This window comes from Hibiscus syriacus, unplaced genomic scaffold, assembly GCF_006381635.1.
Source record: "Hibiscus syriacus cultivar Baekdansim isolate YM2019G1 unplaced genomic scaffold, ASM638163v2 tig00112632_pilon, whole genome shotgun sequence".
Lineage (NCBI taxonomy): Eukaryota > Viridiplantae > Streptophyta > Magnoliopsida > Malvales > Malvaceae > Hibiscus > Hibiscus syriacus.
In genome coordinates, this window is record NW_024063371.1 from 291,097 (window position 1) to 317,928 (window position 26,832).

At 37.2% G+C, this 26,832-nt stretch overlaps 6 protein-coding genes across 7 annotated transcripts; 4 read left to right on the plus strand and 2 right to left on the minus strand.

The window, feature by feature from the left end:
• Window positions 1–1,132: 1,132 nt before the first annotated feature.
• Window positions 1,133–3,541, plus strand: LOC120182175 (transmembrane 9 superfamily member 11). The gene has a single exon (XM_039187172.1). The coding sequence runs from the start codon at window positions 1,365–1,367 to the stop codon at window positions 3,321–3,323; it is 1,959 nt and encodes a 652-aa protein (XP_039043103.1). The 5' UTR covers window positions 1,133–1,364; the 3' UTR covers window positions 3,324–3,541.
• Window positions 3,542–3,818: 277 nt separating this feature from the next.
• LOC120182176 (probable ADP-ribosylation factor GTPase-activating protein AGD14) lies at window positions 3,819–8,232 on the minus strand. Its single transcript, XM_039187173.1, has 13 exons — window positions 8,006–8,232; window positions 7,788–7,849; window positions 7,569–7,656; window positions 7,430–7,491; window positions 7,266–7,350; window positions 6,673–7,053; window positions 5,224–5,703; window positions 4,930–5,094; window positions 4,788–4,859; window positions 4,604–4,684; window positions 4,306–4,387; window positions 4,177–4,222; window positions 3,819–4,035 (listed from the first exon to the last, which is right to left on the minus strand). The coding sequence occupies exons 1-12, from the start codon at window positions 8,108–8,110 to the stop codon at window positions 4,200–4,202; spliced, it is 1,686 nt and encodes a 561-aa protein (XP_039043104.1). The 5' UTR covers window positions 8,111–8,232; the 3' UTR covers window positions 3,819–4,035; window positions 4,177–4,199.
• A 2,237-nt stretch (window positions 8,233–10,469) lies between these two features.
• LOC120182180 (nucleolin-like) lies at window positions 10,470–15,144 on the plus strand. 2 transcript variants are annotated; one of them, XM_039187179.1, is made up of 5 exons: window positions 10,470–10,479; window positions 12,041–12,403; window positions 13,820–14,075; window positions 14,217–14,219; window positions 14,523–15,144. In XM_039187179.1, exons 2-5 carry the CDS (start codon window positions 12,071–12,073, stop codon window positions 14,891–14,893), a joined length of 963 nt encoding a protein of 320 aa, XP_039043110.1. In that variant the 5' UTR covers window positions 10,470–10,479; window positions 12,041–12,070; the 3' UTR covers window positions 14,894–15,144. The 2 variants fall into 2 exon arrangements, with proteins under 2 accessions (XP_039043110.1, XP_039043111.1); XM_039187180.1 differs by lacking the exons at window positions 10,470–10,479; window positions 14,217–14,219 and having other exon boundaries at window positions 11,826–12,403; window positions 14,523–15,143.
• A 733-nt stretch (window positions 15,145–15,877) lies between these two features.
• Window positions 15,878–16,638, plus strand: LOC120182129 (polyadenylate-binding protein-interacting protein 5-like). Its single transcript, XM_039187135.1, has 2 exons — window positions 15,878–16,180; window positions 16,459–16,638. The coding sequence occupies exons 1-2, from the start codon at window positions 15,878–15,880 to the stop codon at window positions 16,636–16,638; spliced, it is 483 nt and encodes a 160-aa protein (XP_039043066.1).
• A 697-nt stretch (window positions 16,639–17,335) lies between these two features.
• On the plus strand, window positions 17,336–19,384 carry LOC120182179 (dnaJ homolog subfamily B member 4-like). Its single transcript, XM_039187178.1, has 3 exons — window positions 17,336–17,815; window positions 18,146–18,516; window positions 18,843–19,384. Exons 1-3 carry the CDS (start codon window positions 17,651–17,653, stop codon window positions 19,279–19,281), a joined length of 975 nt encoding a protein of 324 aa, XP_039043109.1. The 5' UTR covers window positions 17,336–17,650; the 3' UTR covers window positions 19,282–19,384.
• Window positions 19,385–19,686: 302 nt separating this feature from the next.
• Window positions 19,687–25,183, minus strand: LOC120182185 (death-inducer obliterator 1-like). The gene is given in 9 exon segments (XM_039187187.1): window positions 19,687–20,688; window positions 20,771–20,830; window positions 21,458–21,577; window position 21,918; window positions 21,958–22,735; window positions 22,738–23,796; window positions 23,845–23,895; window positions 23,996–24,408; window positions 25,057–25,183. Coding segments are annotated over 8 exon segments (3,336 nt in total). The 5' UTR covers window positions 24,375–24,408; window positions 25,057–25,183; the 3' UTR covers window positions 19,687–19,800.
• Between the last annotated feature and the right edge of the window lie 1,649 nt (window positions 25,184–26,832).

Genomic DNA, 26,832 nt, shown 5'->3' on the forward strand with positions numbered 1-26,832 from the left:
TTTTTATTATTTAATATAAAACAATTGAAAATATAAAAAGTAAATTACATCGTTCCTCACTGAATTTTACTCTCTCTCTCTCATATTTTACTTACCTAACTATAAAATAGAAACAGAAAGTGGCTGAATGCTACCGCGGGTCACCGTCGACCGCCGTAGATGGTGGTCGTTTGGTTCCAAATTTCATGGGTTGCTTCACCTCGACACCTCGAGTCCAAATCCGGCCACCATTTTGTCGGAACTTGCTCTGAAATCCACGAATTGGAGATTGAAAGTGAGAAAGCCGAAACATTTCAGTCGAGATTCACATATTTTGTGGTATTTTTCGGTGAAACAACCACCAGATTTGGACTCAGGGGTTGAGACGAACCGACCCATGAATTTTGAGACCAAACGGAACAACCATTGTCAACGATTGTAGACAGTTGACGACGACGACAACCGATCACTTTATTTTCAAAGTAGAGAAAAAAATAGGGGGAAAGTAGAGGATTCAAAACGACGTTGTTTTGGTGTATATTTGAGTTTTTCAAAACAACATTATTTTGATAATTGTTCCATGTCATAACACCGTTAAAAAGCTAACGATTGAGTGAGCAAAATGATTAAATTTGTAAAGCTCGGTGATCAAATTAGAAAAATTGAAAGTACGGTGAGTAAAATAAGAGAGAGAATAAAATTCAACAAAAAGAATGTTATTTAACTTTTTTTAAATATAACAATGTCAATTTGGCATCTGTTTATATTTTTACTTTGTGGTTTACAATTAAATACACTTTTAAAATTTAATTCTTCTTTTTGACACTTGATTGGAATAACCCTAATATATATATATATATATGTGTGTGAGTGAATAATTTTTTTTACATGAAAATTTTGTTTTTTAATTTCCAGGTATTCAAGTTCATTTGAGTTTTAATTTAGAATTCGAGAGGAATTTGAATTTAAAAAATAATTAAAAGGTAAAGTATTAAAGTAATGTGATTTTGAATTTTAGCCAAGTGAATTGATTTAAGCAGAAACCGGGAAACGCAGTCGTATAAGACCCATTATCCTGCCATCCATCACTATTTATTTCTCCCTCTGGAAATTTAATTATGGTTTAACAAGTAAAATCAACAGGCCCAAATCTCTGTATGTTTGGACTTCAAATTTCTTCATAGAGACCCTTTGCTTCCTTCTCTCAGGCGATCCTGATTCTCCTTCTAAAGGTTAGTCAGATCCATTCCTCCTTCCATAGTTTCTTCAATATTACTGCTAGATTTTTGTTTACTTCAAACCTAACATCGAAGTTCTCTTAAAGTTTTGCATATAATCCCATTTCTCGATCTGGATTTTCCCTGATCTGATAAAATTTGGACTTAATGGGTAATATTGGGATCTGGGTGTTTGCAACGTGTTTGATAATTCAATCTGGATATGGCTTTTATCTGCCTGGTAGTTACCCTCACAAACATTTGGTTGGAGGCTACTTGTCTGTCAAAGTGAATTCTATAACTTCCATTGACACTGAAATGCCCTTTAGCTATTATAGTTTACCCTTCTGTAAGCCAAAAGAGGGTGTTAAGGATAGTGCTGAGAACCTTGGTGAGCTTCTCATGGGTGATCGGATTGAGAACTCGCCGTATAGGTTTAAGATGTATACAAATGAGACTCAGATCTTCTTGTGTCAATCCGATAAGTTATCGGCGGATGATTTTAGGTTGCTGAAGGAGAGGATTGATGAGATGTATCAAGTTAACTTGATTCTAGAAAATTTGCCTGCAATAAGATATACTATGAAGGAAGGTCTTACATTGAGGTGGACCGGATATCCTGTTGGGGTTAAGGTTCAGGACGCTTATTATGTGTTTAATCATTTGAAATTTAAGGTGCTTGTTCATAAGTACGAGGAGACGAATGTGGCACGTATGATGGGGACGGGGGAGGCTGAGGTTATTCCTGGTATTGACAATGGGGGATCACCTGTGCCTGGGTATATGGTTGTTGGTTTTGAGGTGGTTCCTTGCAATGTCATGCATAATGGTAACTTGGTTAGGAACTTGAAAATGTATGAAAAGTACCCATCTCCGATTAAATGTGACCAAACTAGTGTGTCAATGCCCATCAAGGAAGGAGAGCCAATTGTCTTCACCTATGAGGTAGCTTTTGAGGAGAGTGATATTAAGTGGCCATCTCGTTGGGATGCTTATTTGAAGATGGAGGGATCCAAAGTTCATTGGTTCTCAATCTTGAATTCTCTTATGGTGATCACTTTCCTTGCTGGTATTGTCCTTGTGATCTTCTTAAGGACCGTCAGGCGGGATCTTACCCGTTATGAGGAGCTTGACAGGGCCCAAGCACAAATGACCGAGGAGTTATCTGGGTGGAAGCTAGTTGTCGGGGATGTTTTTCGTGCCCCATCTAATCCTGCTCTTTTGTGTGTTATGGTTGGGGATGGAGTTCAGATCCTTGGGATGGCTGTTGTAACAATATTATTTGCTGCTCTCGGATTTATGTCACCAGCATCCCGTGGAACTCTTATTACTGGTATGCTATTTTTCTACCTGATTCTTGGTATTGCAGCTGGTTATGTTTCAGTTCGTCTTTGGAGAACGATTGGCTGTGGCGATCACAGAGGATGGGCTTCTGTCGCTTGGAAGGCTGCTTGTTTCTTCCCTGGCATTGCCTTCCTGATACTAACCACTTTGAATTTCCTGTTGTGGGGAAGTCACAGCACAGGAGCTATTCCATTTTCTCTGTTTGTTATTCTACTTCTACTTTGGTTCTGCATCTCGGTTCCACTCACCCTAGTTGGTGGATACTTTGGGGCTAAAGCACCTCATATTGAATACCCTGTTCGAACCAATCAGATTCCTCGGGAAATTCCAGCTCAAAAGTACCCATCCTGGCTGTTGGTTCTTGGTGCTGGGACTCTTCCTTTTGGTACGCTTTTCATCGAGCTTTTCTTCATCATGTCTAGCATTTGGATGGGGCGAGTTTATTATGTCTTTGGCTTTCTGCTCATTGTTCTGATCCTGCTTGTTGTGGTTTGCGCTGAAGTATCTTTGGTGTTAACTTACATGCATCTCTGTGTGGAGGACTGGAAATGGTGGTGGAAGTCCTTCTTTGCTTCAGGTTCAGTTGCTATCTACATCTTCTTGTACTCCATAAATTATCTCATATTCGATCTTAAGAGTTTGAGCGGACCTGTGTCTGCGACTCTCTACTTGGGGTATTCTCTCTTCATGGTTCTAGCAGTCATGTTTGCAACGGGCACAATTGGATTCCTTTCGTCTTTCTGGTTCGTGCATTATTTATTTTCTTCGGTAAAGCTGGATTGAAGAAACTTCTCCCAACATAAAAAAATGGATCATCAATGTGGTAACTGGTCCTAATTGAAGAGGCTCTGGAGAAAAGAATACTATCCCTTTACACTACTCATTCGCCAGTTACTTGATACTTTGAGGGTTGTTTTTTTAGGAAACTTTAGTAAATGTAATAATAATTTTGCACAGTTTTGTTTAGTTCTTTGTATTGGAGACTGCTTTGGGTTGTGTTGGCAACTTTCTTTGTGCTGCTTATACTATTTTACTTCAGGTGCAAGTTAACTGAGTATAACTGATTGTTTGAAGGGGAAGTTTACAACAATGGAGGCGGTCACTTGTATTGCTTGATCATGGCTAAAAAATTAACAAACAAAGTCTTAACTTGTTTGAACACGATTTTCTTTTTCAAATTTAGATAGTTAGCAATCAATAACGTAAGAAGAAAATGATCATAACAAGAAATGTTGGGCATATTTGGATTCCTGTGGATGTAGATGTAGCAATACTCTTACAGGATTACAGTAATTATAAAATGATGAAGTCGTCATATAAACAAAGAAAAATCTAAAGAAAAAGGACAAAGGGATCAAACCAAGTGGGAAGAAAGAAAATAAATAATGGCTATGAGAAGTTTGTAGGGCGGATTTGATACTCCGGCAGGTTCTTGAGTTGCATTCAAGAAACCGAGTTGAGTTTACCACTGCCAGAGCCACCTATTCCTTGTGGGCTGCAATGGTGATTCAAAATCCTCTTTAACAAAACTTGATATGCATGCGAGCTCAAGGAAAACACTACTTTTAAATTGTCTCAATATATCTGATAGATGCAGAACTGCAGATAATAGAAGAGTGCCAGAATGAAATGTAACCTGGAAGGTGGAACTCCAAGGTTTTACTGATTCCCCATGTATGCACCTAGGATCATAAACTCCATGTAAGCATGAGAAATATCGTATTAATATAAACTTTTAGCACGACTAGAGGAGAACTGAGTTTACCAGAAGGCATTGCCAGTGTGAAGGGTGATTCCGGAGTAATCTTAGATGCAATATTGGATGAATGAGATGCCAAAGAAGGAGACTACAAAACAAACAACAATCAAGGCATGTACATTTTGAAATCGGAGGAAGTTAACAGATGCAGAAGATACTTCAGAGACATTGACGTCGGTGTCAGTGTATTAGAACAAAAATAAGAACTCTTGCAACCTCGAAAAATACTTCATTAACGTAACTCAAAGTAGAAAGGTCGAGTGGCACCAACAAAGGCGGGAAAAGTTTGTGATGCGGTTCTTACAGGTGGGGCATGTGCTGGAGTCACATCACTGTTGAGATCAAATGAATTTGGCCTAGCAATGCTTGTAAATCCTGCTGCAGGCTGAGAACATATGCATACGTAGAGTTTAGCGAATTCCAAATGTCAGTCAAGAAATAATTAACATACAAGTCATAGGATTTGAAATTCCTATGGCGCGGGATACCATTGCATTAGAATAAAACTGCAAATCAAACCCAGCTCCAGGGGAGGATCCATAGCTTTCAGTAAAGAGATCCTGCAGGGATGGAAGGAAACACTGTTAAGAAAATTCATAAACGTCACATAAAACAGAATATAATCATCACCTGTGGAAGTTCCCTTCTTCCACTAGACTTTGTTTCTGCTGAAAGAGGCTTCACTCTGTCTTTAGAACTAGTTTCTTCAGCTGATTTTGAGGTGGCATCGGAAATTTGTTCAGTGGATAAATTGGAAGATTGTTGAGCATTGTGCATCGGCAACAACATACCAGGCTGCAAATATGAACATGAGGCAACAGAATTAGCAAGTGAAATGGACTTCACACATTTTTATCAAATTACGGGGCATGTTCTTCAGGTTTCTCTAATTTCCACCAACTTCTAATCAACTCCAATGATAACCTGGTTATTCAATGCTTCAACTGTTCGAGGACTTTGTTCTGCATGCTTTTGCATCCTGGGAAAGACATGCCCGTAAGGGGATTGTACTTGTGGGACATTGATAGCTGGTGGAACTGGTGAGGAGCCTTTTTTACTTGCCAATGCTAAAATCTGACCCTCAGGTATTGCTGGAGACATACTGTTTAATGAAATGTTCTGTCCGGAAGCAGTCGGTGGAGCACCTGCACTGCCTGGTACTGTTGACACATTATCAACAGGTACCATAGAGGGAGCTGAAAGATCAAATAGAAAAAGATCCAAGGGGTTTGCATTGGATTCCGGAGTTGCTTTTCCCTTTGAAGAGAGTTCATCTGTCTGGTTACCAACATCACTTGACGGTGGCGCCGGCAGCAAATTTGGTGATGCCTCAGCATTTGACGGCAGAGCATCCATGCTGAAATCAATCAAGCTTTCCATGCCACTAGATGATGATGAGTTCTTCTGCGAAGCGTAAAAATAACAGCATAAGTGAATAGTCTTCTGAACCGCTGCATGGAATGATGGAATACAGTTCGGTCATCCACAGCTTCTCGGGGAACAATTAAAATTAGTTTATAGGAGTAGTAAAACAATTTATTTTAGATGAATTATTTATGTTTCTCTTTAAGATTGAAGTCAGTTAACTTGTGATAATTTTTTTAATGATATCCGAACATTTTTTAGTTGAAATATCTTCTTTTGAACTGTTCAACTGTTTAAATGTGAAGCTCAAATTATATCCCTTCTAGTGAAGACAATTTACCTAAAAAAATATTTTAGGATTTTATATGCTTAATTTTTATTTTATTTTTTTATTTAAGTTATGAGTATTCAATTGCATTATAAATTTATAATGTGTTAATATATTTATTTTATTGTTTAAATTGCTAAAATCATTATCTTTAGAGAGTTATACGTTTCAATCCTACCATTATTTAGAACTAACTATTCTATAAGAGAGTGTCTCACCAATTTTAATTTACATATTCAAATTTAGTTTTTTATCTTTCTTCTTTTAATTTATTTGAAATTTTAACTTCTAAAATTTTCAATTGAAAAAATATGATCCTTCCAAGAAATCAAGATCTTTTTTTCCCATCATTAGTTCATTCACAAATCAATTTATATGTATTGTTCATTCACAAATACTAAATAAATGATTCAAATATGCACACGAAATCCTATTAGAGTTTCATATCTGAATTAGGTTCACTTGCCTGTTGTATATTTCTGAATCATCATTGTGTGTGCTACTAAAACTAATCAATTTGGTTTCTTAGAACCAAAATAAAAAAAAATGATCAACAACAAGCCTCTGAAAGGGAACGCCATTAGAGTCATATTACCTAAAGAAGTGGGCAAAATTACCTGGTTTTGAGCAGGAGGAGCATCAAGGTCCCTTCCAGTTTTTTCATTTGAATGTTCACCCACCTGTAAGGCAGGAACATTCTCTTCCAAAATATCTCTAATGGGGCGCACCACTGGAGAAACAACCCTATCTAGGTGGTCAGATGACCTGCTTCTCACATGTTCACCCTGTGGAATGCTGGGGTTATCTTTTCTTATGGCATTTCCAGGACCATCGTATCGGCGCCTGTTATCGATAATCTCAATTTGCCTATGGTTTCTAGGAGAAAATTCATATCTAGAATTTTCTTGGGGAAGTCGAGGACTTCTTGGCTCAGTATAGATAACCCTAACAGCTCCAGCAGGACTAGATCCTCCGTATTCATGTCTACCTTCATGTAGTGTAGTTTTGGATCTAGTAAATACAATGACCTTCTTCTTTTCAGGGGATTGCGCTCTGTATCGCTGTATTATTTGTAGAGAAATCTATTAAAGGTAAACATCGGAGTGGGATTTGAGAGAGAGCACCAAAAAAACTTGTTAAACTATGCCACCATTAAAAAATTAATGTGTCCCAAACTTGTCAAACTAGCAGCTTTAATAAGTTGACCGACTATGGCAAGAAAGAGACATAGAAGTATAATATGTATATATAAAAGGTTAACCAGAATCATTACCAATCCCGGACTTGGAATCGTCTCGCCGGTGAATTTCTTATCCACATAGACATGCTTGATGAAATTCCGGAGCATAGGAAGGTCACTGAAAGCAAGCATTTATGAGTCGGGACAGATTATTAATGAAGCATAAACAAATCCAGTGAAAAAAAATGATTGATTACCTGGAATTGGGTAAAGAATTGCGTTGAGGATCCCATGTCTTAAAGTAAATTTGTCTTGCTCGCTGCAAAAATCACGAGAAGCAAGTTAGAAACAAGAAACTGGAATCAAAGATATCAGCAGTGATTGTTCATTGCGGACCTCGTTTCCTCCTGCTTGAAGAGCACTCGCTTCTTCTTCAGTAAATTTAGCCATTGATACTGATTTCACCCTATGAGTGAATTCCCTACTGATATAGTTTAAACAATGCTTACAGTCAAATATCAAATGGCAGCAGTTTTTAGAACCTCATTCTGAAAAATTAACTCGACAGACTTAAGAAAATGGAATAGAAGCAGGAACACTTATACTAAAACTTACTGTAGTCCGCTACAGGTGGTGCAAACGAAAGTCGAGAAAGTGGTACAAACATATTGGGGACCCTGCGAGAAGAAAAGTTAATCAATGTTAAGATTTTAATTTGCTTTCTAAATCGATGTTTTAATGCTATCACCGAGAATTTTAGGGGAAATTAGAACCCTAGAAAACATTTAAACAAATAAGTTATCTAAACAAGCAAGAGAAAGGGGAAAGTGTACCAAAAGATTGCAATTGATGCATCTTTTATTTCCGGGAAGTTTGAGAAGAGATCGAATTGTCTCCTCGATCCTCTCATCATCCTTTAATTTCTTCTTATCCCGCATTTTTTTCCAGACAAAAACAACAACAACAATTTTATCCTTCTTTCATCCAAAACGATTCAGAACCCCAAATCACTAAACACGCATACAATCGTTTTGATATATAAGAACATGATAATGCTAAGTTTCAAGCTCTGTTAGATCCATTTGGTGAATTGAGAAAATCAAATTTTCTTAGGAAAAAAATTAATATCTACACCTTCATTATTAGGCGGAGAGAAAACAAGGAATTGAGAAGATGATTGAAAAGAAACCATCAAACTAACAAGAAGAGCGAAAGTTGCCGGGAAAAAAGGTTAGATGACCCTTTTTGAGCCGTTGAATTTTGCTCACTAGATTTCTCTTTACTATTTCTTGGCCTACGTATAACGTATGCATGGCTTGATTAGGCAATACTACAAAATTCATAGTTTTCTATTAAAATTAGAAAAATAAAATTATATTGGGACAATTTATATTTTAGATTATTTAATTTAATATTAGCTTGCGGTATAAATTAAAAGCTTTAAATTTCATTAAATTACATTTTTTTATAATCAGTAAGTACCAATACAATCAAAACTAAAGCCCTATCAAGGCATCACCAAACTATACAAACAAATCAAACAATTTCAACTGTTTTATGTGAATTAGGACATAACGCACCATCCACATTAATTTTAATCGAGCTTGGGGTAGGGCAACTCCACGTGCGAGTTCTAGAGGGGGTGCTCCTCCCACCAAGACCTGCAAACGGGGTTGTTGTCTATTTAAACTCGCCGAGGAGACTCCCATGGAATGATCCTAGGAAGTGTGGCTAGACGAATTGACCCCCTAACTCCTCGGAGTCAACAGAAGTATGTGTTTTTATCCAGGGAATCAACTTTGCGGTCGAGAATGGATGGTGCGACGTCCTCATTGATGGAGATGCTATCTCAGTGGTTAACTGACTGGCAAACAAGACTTCGAACAAGACCCAGGATCTCTCTACTATCGGATTGTTGCTCAATGAAGCCTGCTCCATGCTCGATGGAAATTCTTCCTTTAAAGTCCACTATGTATGTCGAGAGGTCAATAGAGTGGCTCATTCTCTCGCTAAATGGGCCTTATTGAACCCCAATCCGATTTGATTTTTTCTGAACGAACCTGAATGTATTAATCATGTTGTTCTCTTTGATGCTATTGGAATATAATTCCTCCCTTTCCTTTATTTCCCAGCATTTCTATGGTTTCTCTTCTTTTTCAATATTCTTTGTAATTAAAGTGAATTAAACAGCCTTGAGTTCGTTTATATTTAGTTTAAAATTCGCTTATTTACCGCCAAAATCCCACGATATTATTTTCATCAACTGATTTTATAATTAATATAAATAATTTAACCTTATCATGTTAATATTGTATAAATTATACGATTTGAATTAGAGCATTAAAAATGTTATAATTTGATATATTTTAATAAAAAATATAATTTCATTCAAACATGTTATCGTCCAAACCGACAATACAGATGTTGACAAGCTTCTTACGCTAGTCTCTAACGTTAGTTTACACTCTCTAATTCGTGTAATTAATAGCCTTTGTCGGAAAATATAAATGGTACATTTTATTCTGCTAAACTGTAAAACCGATTCAACAACCGATTTCATAACTAAATATGATATGAATCTCTTGAAATCTTTGAACCACCCCCGAATAACTAGTTGATTTTATGTCTAGAGATGTATTTAGTTCTCCTTTTCATCGTGTAAAATTGTAATTTTTTCACTTAGACTTTTTTTAATTAAAAAATAATATAATTTCATTGGTGTTCTTAAGTTATGATACATATGCTTTAATGTTTCGGTTGAAAATGAAAATTTTAAAACTTAGATTTATATTTTATTTGTATCAAATTTAAAATTTAAATTTACAAACTCTACCTAAAGTTTAAAAAATTAAATAAATATGATAATTGACATAGTCTTAGAATTACTTTACGAAACTATTCTCTTATTTTTTTCGAATAGATATAAGCCTAGAATCTAGGCAAATTACAATCGCAAGTAAGGGGGCCTTGTCGCATCCCTTTCCAAGATTTCGAAAACTTTCGTAGGACTATTGTCGAGGATTCTAAGATCACCATCAGCTCCATCATTTAGTTTTGGTAAGAAATCAACAATCATGCAGGGATGGAACTGGAACTAAATATTGATAAGGATCGAAATATTAGATCATTTAAGGAAAATGTAAATATTTATTAGGTATTTAAACTAAAAATTCAGCACGAACTAAGTGATCTTAGTGTGATTAAGAGATTGTTGTTATCTTTGAGAATCCGAGCTCGAGCACTGTGTATGTAAGGGTATGAGCGTTCATTGTTAAATAATTGAAAATCTTTGTACAAATACTACATTGTATTCACCCTAAATATATATATATATATATATATATATAAAACTCAAAATTCACAAGACAACTTTTTATTTGTCTAATATTTAAACTTACAATGATCTAAATTGTAATTAGACCAAAATTTTAAGAACACAGACTTATCATTCCTTAGTTCGGCCCCCTACTTGATTAAATATTTAATATTTTTTATTTTGTAAATTTAAATATCCACTTTTATATGAACCAAAATACTATTAAACTAAAATTATATCGAATATATAAATTATAATAGGAATCAAGGCATCCTTAGGCCCCAACAGAGTTTAAAATCAACCTGTCAAGCAAACCAAAGATACCACATACCAAAACGAATGGGCTATCCGTGAAGGCTGAAGTTACCAGCTCAAAAGCATCAGCACTGTCAATATGCGATTATATTATTATAGGTTTGAGAAAAATAAAATTTAGGTTCAATTATGGTTGCAACTAATTGCATATTTAGATGAATTTGGAGATAAATTTGAAAGATCCAAAATTTTAGGGATTAATTTAAAATGTGGGTCATCGTTTAGAGACAGAATTGGAATGTTCAAAAGTTTAAAGATTAATCTATAATGAGAGTTATAATCTAGAGATAAAATTGAAATATTCAAAAGTTTAACAATCAAATTAAAATAAATATCATAATCTAGGGACATAATGTAATTAACTTTTTGTTTTCGACGTTCAAGATTTGCGGGTGCAAAAGGAGATCTCGTTTTCATTTGCTACAAACAAACAAGGTAGAATTAGATTTGGTCGGTGTCATACGGAGGTTCAAGTAAGGATGGTAAGGGGTCGGTTTAGTATTTGGTCGGTGTCATACGGAGGTTCAAGATTTTACCTCATATTGTAATATCCAGAAAATATTTGTGAATTTGGGCATTTGTGGGTTTAAAAAAACCTACATTGTTTGGATTTCGTCCACCTCATCCACGTTCCCAATTTCAATGCATTATTAGATTACCCAGCGTTAGGGGTGTATTCGGTTCGGTTCGATTTTTTACCAAAAATTGAATCGAACCAAAATAAACAAGTTTTCAATATTTAAACCGAAATCGAAACCGAATAGTTAAAAAATCGAAAAAATCGAAATCGGTTTTTTTGGTTCGGTTCGATATTTTTAACGGTTCGGGTTTTTTGGTTCCATATGAAAAACTTGAATCGAACCGAATCAAAAAAATGAAACCTTTAAACCGAACCAAAAATTAAACCGTTTAAAACCAAACCAAATCAAACCGAACCATTTTACTCGATTCGTATAAATTTTTCGAATTTTTCGATTTCGTTCCCTAACTTGCGTTATCTCCTCCGCTCCTAGTATAACCTAACCCTACACACTGCATAAAAAACGCTTCATTTCTAACCCTGAACTCCCTTTCCCGACAAACAAACGCCCCCCTCTTGTACCCGATTGCTTCCTATTACAACAAACCCTAAACGATCATTCAAAAAGAAAAAAAACAAATCTATCTTTATAACTTCTCGATCTCCGCGTTTTTATTACTACTTTTAAGAGGAAAAAATCCTTTATTTGTCGAAAAGATTTTTTTTATTTGAGGGAAACAGGGGGAGATGGCGGGAGGAGGAAGCAGGAGAGACGAAGGATCTATGGTGATCAACAACACCAACGTGTTTGCTGCTCTCGAAACTCTTAGGAAGAAGAAGAAGTCTGACAAGGACCGAGGTTCTTCTAAAAAATCTTCTTCCAAGTCTCAGCAACAGCAACCGCAAAAAGAACCCGAGCCGCAGGTCTTTTGGGCTCCAGCTCCGCTCACTGCCAAATCGTGGGCCGATGTCGATGATGAAGACGACGATGATTATTATGCCACAACAGCTCCTCCTCAGTCCGTTTGGGGACCATCTGAGCCGTCTCAGAGTCACGAAGACAAGATCCTCAACTTAGAGGTGAATTAACTTATTGGTTTCTTTTCTTTTCTATTTGATTGCTATAGAATCAGTTAGTGTCAAATTTTAAAGTTCTAGCTGGATTTTATTTTTCGTTATTTGAATGATTGTGGATGGTTATGTTATGGGAAATTGTGGAATGGAAGCAGTGTGGTTGATGATTGGAAATGAACTTTAGCACTCAGTAATTTGGTCAATGGTTTTATAGCTGAAACGGATAGCATAATTTTCTATAGAATTCGGCCTCAGGTCCAGATGTTTGGGTTCTTATATCTCAAATCAAATTATTGTAGTCTTCATGTTAAATTGTTAGTTATTTTTGGTGAGAGCAGTTTGATATGAGAATGCTTCTACATGTGTCTTCATTGTTGCTAGAAGTTATTCGAGGAAATTCCTTTGAAGGTTCTACACTTCTACTGAAGTTGACAAAATGATGAATGGTGCTGAATGGTATTTATGGGAACTCCAAACAGTTCCCCGGAACTGGTAGAGGTCTATGCCATTAAATCAATGATGGATTTACCCAAGCAAAATTAGTAGTACATGAAAATTATCTATCTTTTTACCGCTAGTGAAATAAAATCATGCAAGTTCAAGATGAAGATTGGACGTTTGTTTATAATTAGAATGCACTTTTTTAGAATGGAAATCCTTAGAATGCTAATTATTCCGATTTATGTGTGAAGAAAGGAATCATGTTAGCATTATTTATTAGGAAACCTTACTCTGGGAAAATAGGAAAAAGAATCACAAGTCTGATGGAACTGAAGTAATCTCTCTCTCTCTCTTCCTTTTATTTTATCCTCCACCACTAGATCGCTTTGTTGTAAGCTTCCCCAAATCTAGACATTTATGTTATGTTATTGACTTTTTTCATGGGAACACCATTTATTTCACACCCTGCCTTATTATTTGATGTGGATTTTTCTGAATCTTGTTTTCCTTGTCGACAGATTATATAGGGATACTGGTACATCTTGCCATTCCTCTAGTTTGATTTTGGAACTTTAAAGATTTTTTCGTAGTCTTCTCACATAAATAGCTGAGATCTTTAAGGTGTCAAAATTTAAATTATTCGTTCTGTTCTAAGTGGAAGTTTATCGAACACTTCTTGCAATTTAAGGTTGAAAAAGGGCATAGTTGTTTGAATAAGTGAACGGCATATAAGATGTAACATTGCGACTAGCCGACTACTATTGTTTGCAGGGATCCAACTCAGTTTACTGGTGGGCCCTCCCAAGTGTCAGGCTCATTTATGCATTTTTTTATCCTACCAATAAGGATGTCTTTTGAGCATATTTATCCTGTTAATTTGGATGGCTATAGTTGATACAGGAGGAATGATGGAAATTAGTTTGCTTTCTCATTAGGTATCTCTCATTTGTCATTAACTTTTTAGTTGATCTGGGATGACAGGATAGTGATAGTGAAGAAGATATTTTAGATGAAGGTGATGATGATATAGAGGAAGATCATGACCAGGAACCAGAGCTTCAAGTACACCCAGAGCCTTTACCAAAAAAGGTTCCTGAAGCTCCTGCACCACCTAAGGAACCAGAAAGACAACTTTCAAAGAAAGAGAGGAAGAAGAAAGAACTTGCTGAGCTGGAGGCTCTTCTTGCTGATTTTGCAGTTACACAGAAGGAAAGCAGTGACCAGGATGAGTCACGTGGTAATTTAGCTGACTTGGTGCTTCTATTACTTCCTTTAGTACTCTAATTATTTGCTTCAAGCATTTTTCCCCTGGTTTTGGTGGAAAGCTGGCATTTTCTTTACTTTGTTGAGCTCTGAAAGCAGTAGTATCAAATCTTAGATGGTATTTTTTTGAAAAACAATGTTTTATTATTCAGTCATCGTCTATTGGGATGTAGTGCATGACGACCTTAAAGTTGTTTGTGAGTCCAAGCTTGAAAATTTGAAAATATCTCTCTCAATCCCATGCATGCAACTTTTTTATATTTACATGTTATCCTTTTAAAGGTTATATGTTGTTTGCTTAGCTGTAAAGAGGCCTGTACCTGTATGAAGATGGCTTTTCTAGTCCAGAATAGTTCCTTTGCTCAAATATCTATACACTGGAAGTCTCTCTGAGCTAGGTCATTATCTCTTGTATCTGCAGTTGCACAAGAAAAGAAAGATGGAGAGGGAGAAAAGAAGGAAAACCCTCCAGGAGAGTCTAAAAGTGCCAAGAAGAAGAAAAAGAAGGATAAATCAAAGGAGGGTAAAGAATCACAAGATCAGCCAACTGGTACAGTTGCCACCAATGAGCCAGATGAAGCCGCTGGAAATGAGCAGAATGAGGAGGATGCATCAGCTGTTGATGTGAAAGAGCGGCTAAAGAAGATGGCATCTATGAAGAAGAAAAAATCCAGTAAAGAGATGGATGCTGCTGCAAAAGCTGCTGCACAAGAGGCTGCTGCAAGGAGTGCAAGGCTTGCTGCTGCAAAGAAGAAAGAGAAGAACCATTACAACCAGCAGCCAGTGCGGTAAAGGCCACCCTTTTTGATCTACGTTACGTATACATATGAACATGTATTTCTCGTTGTTGTACGGCAATGTGAAATAAACAGTGGGCTAAAAGGATGACTGTTTTACTTTTATTTGAATGGACTGGAAGAAAGTTTCATCTGTTTTTACTTTTTGGATCTTACTGTTGCTCATTTATCATGGATTTGGGACACATTGCTCTGACTTTTTATTTTGTTTTGGCTAAAACTTATTTGGACGAGGACATTTGAAAATATTTGTGTATTACATTTTCTTTCTGATATGTATTTTTTGTGTGCATGGGACAATTTTATGTTTGATATAGCGAAACAACCTGTTACTGATTATAATTATTGTTAAAAGTGAGGACCAGTGCTTCTGCGTCATGATTGGGTGATCAACCGGGTACACATTTCCACATGCAGCGTCATGTAGCTCACGAGCTGGTATTGTTGTCTTTAGGTGTCGATATGATCGTCTTTGGGTGCCTACTTGGTGGATTATTCTAGGATTTAATTGGAATTGATCTAAAATCGGTTCTTTATTCTGCTTTGCTATCACTTTCCGGCTGGAATACAGCTTAGTTTCATGAGAAGAAGAAGCCATGGTATTTTATCTGTGCTTCGGCCTTAATTTCTTTACGACCACTGTCGAGAAGGACACGCCGACGACTAACCGTTGTGCTTAAAATAGATCTGTTTGTTTTTATAGAAAATGGATACTATGTCCCATTCCAGTAAAAGATAACGAAACAATTATTTTTCTATATATATAAAAAAGAGAGAATTAATTGTTTACTCTAATAATAAGAAATGATAAACCAATCTTCAACCGCTTCGAGTATTCTGGTAATTTCTCTTTCGATTCCCCTTCTCATTCTTCGACCATATAAACCCTTTCTTGATAAATCTCGTTTCTTATGCATTTTGCCCTTCTTTTTATCTGATTTAGTTTGTGTTTGTCTGTTGTTTTTGTTCCGCAAAGGCAATGAAGAAGGCAGGTGTTTCTTCCTTGAATGCCTATGCAGCATCATACGTACCTGTTGCCAAAAAGAAGGATCCAACTGTTAAAGATATCAAGCCTGGCAATGAGGCTGCTGCTTGGTTTGAACCTTGTTCTTTGATGCGAAATCCTGGTGAAATGAGTGCCGAGCAGATTACAGTTTCATATGAGGATTTCAACAAGGATTTGGAGTTTCTTGCTTGGTTATCCAGTGAGTCTGTTCTGAACGTGTACTTGGAAAATAATCGAGACCCGGAAGCCACTATTGACAGGCTTAATCGACCTGAGGTAAATTTTGCCCATCTTTGTTTCATAATTTATATAAATATGATTATCTGGATTCTTTTTCTCGAGCCATAGGAGGATGAATGCTGTTTAATCATTCTTCTGTGCAATTTCCGATCCCATCATGTTGTTGGTGTCTACAAATGAAGGAGTTTTCTACCTGTTTTTTCTCCTCCCCTTTGATCTTTTACATTGTTTTATGTGATTGATTTTCATTCGGTATGTGATTGTGTGCTTCTATTATTCTTACTCACATCACTTCCAGCTCTCTTTTGGTTCAGATGTACACTGTCGAGTCTGCCGAAACTCTTCCCGTGACATTGGACATCGGTGATGTCACCGAATCGAGGTCTTCAACACTCTTTGCTGGTCGTAGACCGACGAATGCGGCAGGTGAAACCGGTGGTGCGTCTTCGTCGTCGGGCTCTATGGAATCATATATTGCCTCCCTGACCGACTAAATCAAAAGGTTTGTGTATGTGGATAACAAAGTGTACACAACCAGGGAGGTTCATTATTGTACTTTGCTGTAAACATTTGAAGGGTTTAAGGTTGTTGCATGTATGTATAGCTTTGCCATTCACTTGACTTGAGCTTTGTTCACTAAAAGGTTCAATGCTGCAGCCTACGGTCCGGCTTCAATGTCTGAACGAAATCCCTGTAACACACATGCATGTGATGATCATTGTTTCAACTTGAAATGCTCTCTCTTCGAAATACAAACCAGCAAAATCTGATACGGACCGATTAATTTATATGATCATTCAAAATTCTTACCCATTTACATCGAACACTCGTACTCATGTCGTATTCAAATCTACGATCTTAAAAAATAAGAATAATTTTTTAATCACTGAGTTCATTTAATTCATGCTAGTATTATACTTGTATGATTATTTTTATTAATCTACGATAAGTACAACAAGTGTAATTGTTCAAAGATAACTCTAAATCATTTACCATTAACGGTTTAATTATCAAAACAGCAACTAAATATCAAAAAAAAAAAAAGACCAGACAACAATTCGACGGTTTAATTATCCAAACAGCAATCAATAACCCAAAAAAACAAAAAGGACAAACAGCAATTTGACGGTTTGATTGCCGTTAGTTTTGATTATGTTCGTAGAACACGCTCTTACTTTTTAACCAAAGAAAGGCAGACACTTTCACCCCAGAGATGATCAAAAAATCTCTCGACCCCTTTCATATTCTTTCTTTTTCATCTTCTGGTCTTTTCTTGTTCAATAACCGGAGGTTTTGATTGGACAATGTTCCTGTTGTCTGCAATCAAAAATCTCCATTTTTCATGTTCCAAAACAGTTAAATTTATAGATCTTGTTTTGCAGAATTTGGATTTATAGAAGAGGTAAAAGCTGGTGTTTTATGAATCTGGGTTTGGTCAAATTATTAATCTTTTCTCTTTGACGATTTATAGGAATCGAATCAAATTGCCGAAAGGATTAAAGAACAATGGGGGTGGATTATTATAACATATTAAAGGTGGAGAAGAATGCAACAGATGATGATCTAAAAAAATCATATAGGAAATTGGCAATGAAATGGCATCCCGACAAGAACCCTAGAGATAAAAATGCAGCTGAAGCCAAGTTCAAGCAGATCTCTGAAGCCTATGAGGCAAGTTGTTCCTGTCCCTCGTTTTCCTTATCTTGCAGTTGCTGCTCTCTTTAAATTGTTAATTGATGTAGCTTTGAAGAGATTAAGGGTTTTATTTTTTCTGGAAAAACTATATAGGCAGGCATTAACGGAAGAAAAACATGAGATGAAGCTATTTGAATATTCCTACATTTAATTTGCATCCTAGCAAGAACTAGAGGAGTTTATTTTGCATTTTGCATTGCACTAAATTAGTATTCGTGATCTCTTGTCCATTTGTTCTTATTGGGATTTGCTTTTAGATTGAAAATGAAGATGTAAATTGAGAATTAAATTGATTTTGTGATTCAGGTCTTGAGTGACCCTCAAAAGCGAGCAGTTTATGATCAGTACGGTGAAGAAGGGTTGAAAGATATGCCGCCGGCGGGTAGTGGCGGACCATCATTTGGAAAGGGAAGCAGTGGACAAAATGGGTTTAATCCTAGGAATGCAGAGGACATATTTGCAGAGTTCTTTGGAAATAGTCCCTTCGGATTCGGGTCATTTGGACCTGGTCGGTCTGGTCGATTCCACTCTGATGGAGGGAAGTTGGGAGGGTTTAGTTCCACTGACAACAGGAAACCTCCACCGGTCGAGAGCAAATTGCCTTGCAGCCTTGAGGAGTTGTACACTGGATCAACAAGGAGGATGAAGATCTCTAGAACCGTTGTCAATGCTTTAGGGTATGAATATGCATCTCCTAACATGAATTAGCTGCTGCTGCTCTGAATCTGAATTTCCCATAAATACCTACATTTTATAATCTCTTGCCATCATCAATGATGCTCTAGTTCCAGTGAGTTGACAGTCCAAATATGCATTTTCGTTGAACTTGAGAGGGGAAAAGAAAGAACCAAAAATGTTTTCATATCTTATGAATGCTGAATGAGTCTATTTCTTACATGCTTTGTGACATTCTCCTTTCTATCCGTATTTCGTTTTCTTGCTGAAAAACTAGTAACAGAATCTTATTGAATGCTTGAAATTCAATCTTTTTGAGATCATACAGGCGGCAAGTTCAGGAATCGGAAATATTAACCATTGATGTAAAGCCAGGGTGGAAGACAGGAACGAAGATAACATTCTCGGATAAAGGAAACGAGCTGCCGAATCAGCTTCCGGCAGACCTCGTATTCGTAATCGATGAGAAACCCCATGACTTGTACAAAAGAGATGGCAACGACCTCATTGTTTACCAAAGGGTGTCACTGGCAGATGCCCTTGGGGGTACAACAATAAACCTGGTTACTCTCGATGGCCGTTACTTGTCATTGCCCGTAACCGATATTATCAACCCAGGTTACGAGCTTGTCGTCGCTAGGGAAGGAATGCCAATCGCAAAGGAGCCTGGTAATAGGGGTGATCTTAAGATCAAATTTGAGGTGAAGTTCCCTACAAAGTTGACACCAGAGCAAAGAGACGAACTGAAACAAACCTTGTGGGGGTGAAGTAGGAATATTTCATATGCACCACCCAAGTTGAACTCAATCACCAAAGCTGTATACTAAACTCTCAACAATCAAATATATCTTCCAACACCTTTAGTCAAAATAAATAAATAAAAAGATAACACCTTTAACCTAACGTTGGATTTTTTTTCTTCTCTCTCTCTCTCTCTCTCTTGTTTTCTGTAGTTCTTATATTCTTGAGAGAGACGGTTGAAATTTTATAGGCAACAGTGTGCATTGTATAATTATATTTCTATACATAATTGAAACCCCATAGAGGTGGTAATATATGGATTTATAAGTATGTCACGCCTACTTTAAATTTGCATGAAAATCTAATATAGTCTGTCTTATTATTATTTTCATTTAAATAAAGAAGCTATGTGAAGAAAAAGACATTCATATAAAGCTACAAGAGCTAGAGGCACAGCTACATAAACGCTGGATTTACGAAAAATGATGGAAACTAAAAGCCTCTACTGTGGGGAGCATCTTTTCGCCAGGCAGGTTGCCCGGTTCCTACAGTTGTTCCATAAAACTGTGATCCGTTAACAGTGGTTGGCCTGGAGAAGGTGAACCAGGCTGAGGAACCCACCAGTTTCCGTGTTGACCTTGAACATGCATGGCCGGTAAGGTCTGGTGGTGTAACTGATGAGGTGCATGCATCGGTTGTTGGAATTTACGGACCTTGTTTGGTGGTGGCAGCATATGCTGCTGTTGGGAGGTTTGGGGCTGCCATTCAGGTATATCGTCATCATCGTCGACATCATTCCACCGTTGCATTGGAAACCCCACTGGCGCACTATTACTATTTGATTGCCCCCCGTACTTTTGTATCAGCTCCCTCATTTGATCAACAGGGCTAGATGATGTTTGAGAATGTAAATGAGAAGAGGTCATCCCTACTCGCTGGGATTGGCTACCAGTTGGGTATTTTGGGCCTGATGGGTTCGAGCCACCAGAGAAATTAAACTCGGGTAGGTCATCTTCATCCCGGGATGCAGCAGGGCCGAATCCTGGGGGCACATCATCATCGTCGTCATCATCAGGAGGGGTTACAGAATGGTAAACAGAAGTCGGTTTTGATGGGAAATTAGTATTCATGTTAGTAACAGCACAATCCTTTTCATGAGGTCTCCTAGATGTAGAAGTAGGAGTGAAGTGTTGCTTTTTGGTGGTGAACTTATGGTGCGAAGTTGAGTTGGGTGAAATTAATGGCGCTCTTCTCCATACAACAACACCAATTAGACCATTATCAATAGCATTAAGAGCCTGAAGTTGGTCCTTTGGGAGGATCTTGGTCAGCCTTTCGAGAGTTTTAGCGTATGGGGGACAAAAATAAATTTCCACTCCAGAACTAGCCTCAGCAAAACCCACTCTCTCATCCAAAATATATGAATCAGCCGCCTGCAAAAGGCCAGCATTTCATGTTAACTAATTAAATCACATGACAACCAGGCAATTAACCCACAAAATCTTATTTCTTTACCTCGAGAAGGCTCCCATGCTCGCTCTCGGTTGATCCCTCCTTGCAAACAACATGAACCACCTGCAAAAAAAGGAGTTGCATCAGCCTAACGAGTTAAATTGTGAAATATAAAGGCAATTTTTCGGAAGGAAAAAAAGGAGAAATGCAAAACAAATTTCATTCACCAACTGAATTGGGTTACTTAGTTGCTTAAGGGATCTCAAATATTTACAGACTATTACTATTTTTATGTTCCGAGTGTACACAACATTTGACATCCTTGATGTCCCTTGCCAAGAGTAATTTGGAAATATTGGCCACATTTTGTGCCTTGAATCAATTTCCTGCAGAGTTCATTTGTACTAGAACGAGGTTCATTGTTTTCCAGATATAAATCGCTCAACTAAGAATATTATTCGCTATGACAATCAGATGAATCCCTTCTTTGCAGATGAAGACGTCAATCTTTTAACTAATAAATTTGGTTCGCCATCTTTCTTGTTCGAATCAAATGAGTAATGTTCAAGTTCCATCTCTTTTGCCTTTTCAATTTTCACCTTAAACTTATGAACGTTCCATAAACCGAACAAAAATAAACAAATGAAAGAAAAAACTGGGATAAAAAGAAATTTTTGTTCCCCCAATTTTCTTTTGGGAAACAATATGGCAGTACAGGAATTTACTACAATTTAAATGAACTTGATATACCATAACAGCACGACTCCGGGACATAGGAAGCTCTTGGAGGAACTTCTCGAAGGCATCAAGTCTAACTCTGCCCTTAATTTCAAGAAGGCCAGGCCAATCCTTCGTAGAAGTTTTTCACCACTGCACCATGAAAACTAGATAGTTAATATGCGCAACCTACCTTAATTTGTAATCCCTACACAAGGTTAAAATTCAAGGACAATTACTCAGCAAGTCAAAAAGAGAGAGCGAGAGAGGGACCACAGCAAAATAGGTAATCACATAAACCAAAAAGACACTGGGTGTCTTCCACAAATCTATTTAAAATTTCAACCTAGAAGCAATCATGCCTCTTCAGGCAACAAGTTATAATCTAATTTCATCTAGATTCAATGGCAGATAACATCCGTATCATATAAATAGGAGCGAGCATATACAAACAGAAAAGAAAGAATAACAAATTATGATCAGTAAGAAAAACACTACAAACATAGCCTCGCATAAAATGCTGCACAACTTACCTCTTAAAAATACAAATGACAGGGGTCATGGTTGAGACATTCAGCTGGATCATCCCTTCCCAGACACGTTCACCCTTCAAAGTGGCTGCTGAAACTATAGTTTCCGTTTTTGTAGGAGTGACATTCAGCTTAACATCTGAATCAGATTTCAGTTTACTTGAATCAATGCCGTCAGGTTTATTAGACATTGTATCCGGAAGATCCTGTGAAGCTCGACCAGAAGACTTTGAGTCGGACCCAGCTGCCGAATCATCCTTATCAGAAGTGCATATTGATTTCCCAGCATCTCCAGGTAAATTCTCAAATGGAGGCTCCGAATCAAGAGATTGCATGAACTCATCAAGGGAAACGATAGGAGGAAGAAAATCTGCATCCTTCAATTCATCCTCTCCCATCAACCCTTGCATTGGATCAGGTCCCTCACTTGAAGGAATGGTAATGGTAAGATTTGGGTCTTCTGGATTAATCTTTTTACCTGCAGCATCTGATTCATCTTTCTTCCTAACAGTTTTATCATTCATGGAAGCTCGTTTCGCATCAGTTTTAGGTCTCTGAGTGACTGAAGTTCCAGCAGAAACTTCCACTGCAGAACTGTCAGTTTGTTCAATCTCTACTTGAACTTCACCCTTGTGCGTTTTCCTCACCAGACGTCTAATATCAACTTGTACATCAGGCAAAACTACCATTTGGGCAAGCTCTTCAGCTTTGGCTTGTCTCCACTGAGAAAGCTCTTTAGAAGCCAGCTCCTCAGCACTCATAGAACATAATCGGTTTGGGGAATTTCTCCAGACACAACTCTTTCTCTGAGTTCAGGGTTATTACGATCCTTTAAGTTAAAAACCAAAGACCTGCCCTTCTCCTTATACTTTTTATTTACCCCTCCAAATAATTTAAAGAGTTCTGCTTCAATTTGATATGGCAACTCTTCTGGAGACGGTGATGATTTCTCTAAATTATCCTTTCCAATTTTTTCATCATCTGGGATTTGTTTTCCATCAATTTCAAATTCCTTTTTCTTTGCCACATCTATTCCAGGTTCTAAAACCCACGAAAGGTCATTTCCCTGCAAAAGTTCATCTCTAGCAAAAATGTTGTCACTAAATGGAACATCCTCATCAGGTAACAGATTGCTAGATTGAAGTTGCTGCCCATTATATTGCACAGTTTGTGTAGCATCATTATTATTTCCATTTGGAGAACCACCCTGATTGGAGCTCAATGTCCTCTGAGGTTCTGCAGGTATAGAGAGAACAGCACCTGAATTATCAGAACCCAATTCAGCAGGGAGAGACACCTCTTCTCTCTTCCCTGGGGAAGCTGCAGCTTCATCATTTGATTTTTTCTCCACTGTAGCATTTTCAACTTGCTTCTGAGAAACCAAGGCTAGTGCACCAGCTAAATTCTCCCGCATCTTGGACCTCACAGATTCAAATGCCTCCATCTGAACCCTTGGTGATGGGCGCATTTGTGCAGGCTGATACCTTGAAGCTGATGACCCAGGTTTATTTGGAACTGCTTTCTTGTTTGATGCTGGAGAAGGCTGTGATCCAGGTGAATAGGAACCAGTCTGCACCTGAGCAGGTCTTTTACTAGGTGCAGACATTGGTTGCAACCAAGGCCTATGTTCCATTTCTTCCACTCGTTTGTTTGGCAAAGATAACTTTTCTGGAATAGAATTAGGAGAAATTGGGTCCATTGGTGCTTTGCGCTTGTTGAGAGTTCGTAATTGGTGTTGTCTCGGGCTATCCAGCATGGTGGGAGTTATTAGTCCAATTGGTTTGTTAGACATTAAGATCTGTTGTGGTAGCTGAGTATATGTTTGGGAACCAATTTTTCCACCTTGCTGTTGTGGTAGCAAAGTAAATGTCTGGGAATCAATGTTTCCACCTTGCTGCTGTTGTGGTAACTGAGCATATGTTTGGGTTCCATTGTTTCCACCTTGCTGCTGATGTGCTAGCAGAGTATATGTTTGGGAATCAATGTTTCCACCTTGCTGCTGTTGTGGTAGCACAGTATGTTTGGGAATCAATGTTTCCACCTTGCTGCTGTTCTGGTAGATGAGTATATGTTTGGGATCCAATGTTTCCACCTTGCCGCTGATGCGGTAGCTGAGTATATGTTTGGGATCCAAAGTTTCCACCTTGCTGCTGTTGAGGTAGTTGAGTATATGTTTGGGACTCTGTGTTTCCACCTTGCTGAGTCTGCGCCAAAGAAAACTGCAACCCAAGATCATTTGACATGGATACCATCTGTCCAATAGACATATTAGTAGGTATATGGTGCTGTAAGGAATCATTGGTACCAAATCCTATCAATCCCATGGATATGGGCGCATCCAATTTGCTGGAAACTGGTTCCAGCTGAGCCATTTGGCTACCGGACATTGACAACTGCTGTGATACCAGATCGTTTGACATACTAGATCATCACCATAGAACACATACAATACAACTGCAAGGTAAATTGTAAACATATCATCAATCCATTATTATACTATTAAAACATTTTCACAAGTTAAGATGTTCAATTCATCAATGAAACAAAAGAACAACCATACAGATCAAGCTCCAAAATTCATGCAACATGTTAAACGGTGATTAAAGCTTTTCCAGAATACTAAAACAATTCAAACGGCGAATAGCAGGCTGCATGTACATATAATTTTAAAAGAAAACATGAGTGGATGTACATATAAGTTCAACTATGGAAAATACTCAGATCGATTGCCATCCAAGTCCAAAAATGAAAAACAGGGATAAACGAAACACAAAGCTGACAGAATCATAATCAAATCCAACCATTTCAAAGCATCAAATCAAAATCAGCACGTGTTTCAAACATAAGAAAGATTCAACGAAATAATAATAATAATAATAATAATAATAATAATAATTCCAAGGATAACTAATTGATCGGGGGAAAGACATGCAAAGTCCAGAAATATTAAAATAAAAAAATGAAATAGAAGAGTAGAAATCCAAAGCACAGAAACGGATTCGAATCACAAACCCTAAACCAAAGAAGTAACTGATTTTTTAGGGAAAAAGTAAATTAATCAAATAATAGATCTAGAATTTTGAAGTTAGGAAGGAAGCTAACCTGAATCGAGGGAGCAGAACTGAGAAAGCGAGACAGTTAGAAAGAGGGAAAGAAGGAAAAAAGCTTGAAGAAAAGCTCGTTGGAGGCTTTGAAGGAGTTTGATCGTTTGGTTGCGAAGAAATGGTGAACCCTAAACAAAAAAGATAAATAGAAAATAATTGATAATTAAAAATGATAGAGAAAGTGATACATGCACTTCGTATATACATTACGAGTAGTGCTACTTCGGAGACGGATTAATGGATTGACCCGTGGACCATTTATTATCTTCTAAATTTGGGCCCAATATGATTTTCAGCCCATCAGTGGATCTTACCTAACATTAACTTGACCCGTTATCCACCCTCAAGGGTAATTTAATTATGGGTAAATTACACCGTTCCTCACTGAATTTTACTCTCTCTTATTTTCCTCACTAAACATTCAATTTGCTCAATTTTCTCATAAGGAATTATGTAATTTACCCTTTTTCTCCTTCTCTTCTCCATTTTCTCTCATCCGGCCACCACATCATTTTCATTTTGGCCACTGTCCGTTGTCATTGAGGATGGTTGTTAGGTCTCAAATTTCATAGGTCAGATTATCTCGACCCCCTGAGTCCGAATCTGGTGGTTGTTTCACCAAAAAAATGTCACAAAACTCGTGAATCTGGACTGAAATGTTTCAACTTCCTCACTTTCAATATCAAATTCGTGGACTTCGGAGCAAGTTCCGATAAAATGGAGGGTGGATTCAAACTCAAGGTGTCGAGGCGAAGCGACCCATGAAATTTGGGACCGAAATACCACCATTTACGACAGTCGATGGTGGTCAATGGTGCCATCTGGCCACCCTTATGTTTTTATTTAATATTTTTAATTATTTTATATTAAAAATAAAAAAATGTCACATCATCCAAACGATAGAGATAAAATAGGGAGCGAGCAAAATGATTCAATCTGTAAGATCAGTGAGCAAATTGAAAGTCGGGTGAGGAAAATAGGATAGAGAGTATAGTTCAATGAGTAACGTTGCAATTTACCCTTTAATTATTTGGCATTTCTTTAATTTTTTTTATTTGGACTATTTTCCTACACTTTAATACTAGCTATAGCTCGGATACTAGCTATAGCACGAACTGAGTGACCTTGGTGATAAAGAAATTCTTCTTGTTTCTTGAAATTTCGTGTTCAAGCACCATAAATGTCAGGGTATGAACGTTTAATGTCAAATAGTTAAAAATTATATTTAAACAGATATTACCTTGTAATTACCCTATATTAATAAAAAATAATACTAGCTCTAATTTGACAAAATGATTGAGTAAATGATGTGAGAAAAAAATTTACAATATAATATACTCCGGGGATTATTTTCCCATATAGGATGAATTGACAGTACCAACCTAAAGATGTCAGGTGTTCCACACGTCTTCAAACTAAATATGAAAATTCCACGACTGTATGGCGTATTCAGATAAATAGAGAATACCCCAGGAGTGCACGGCGTCTTCAGACCAATAAAAAACTTTAGATCATAAAATAATATGGTAGATGTTTTATATGAGAAAATCATTTTTTCCACAACCGTATAAGGGTGTGGAAGCCACTCTAATTTATTAGACTCAATCTTAAAACTTGTAATAGAAAGGCAGTACAAAAAAAAGCTTTTGTGTTTAATAACCTTGTTATAATTTGAGGTCGTACGAAATGACGATGGGAAGTTACGAAACATGTGCTAAAATTACCATCATCTAATCACATTACAGTAGAACTGTCAAGCCACGAATCACATACG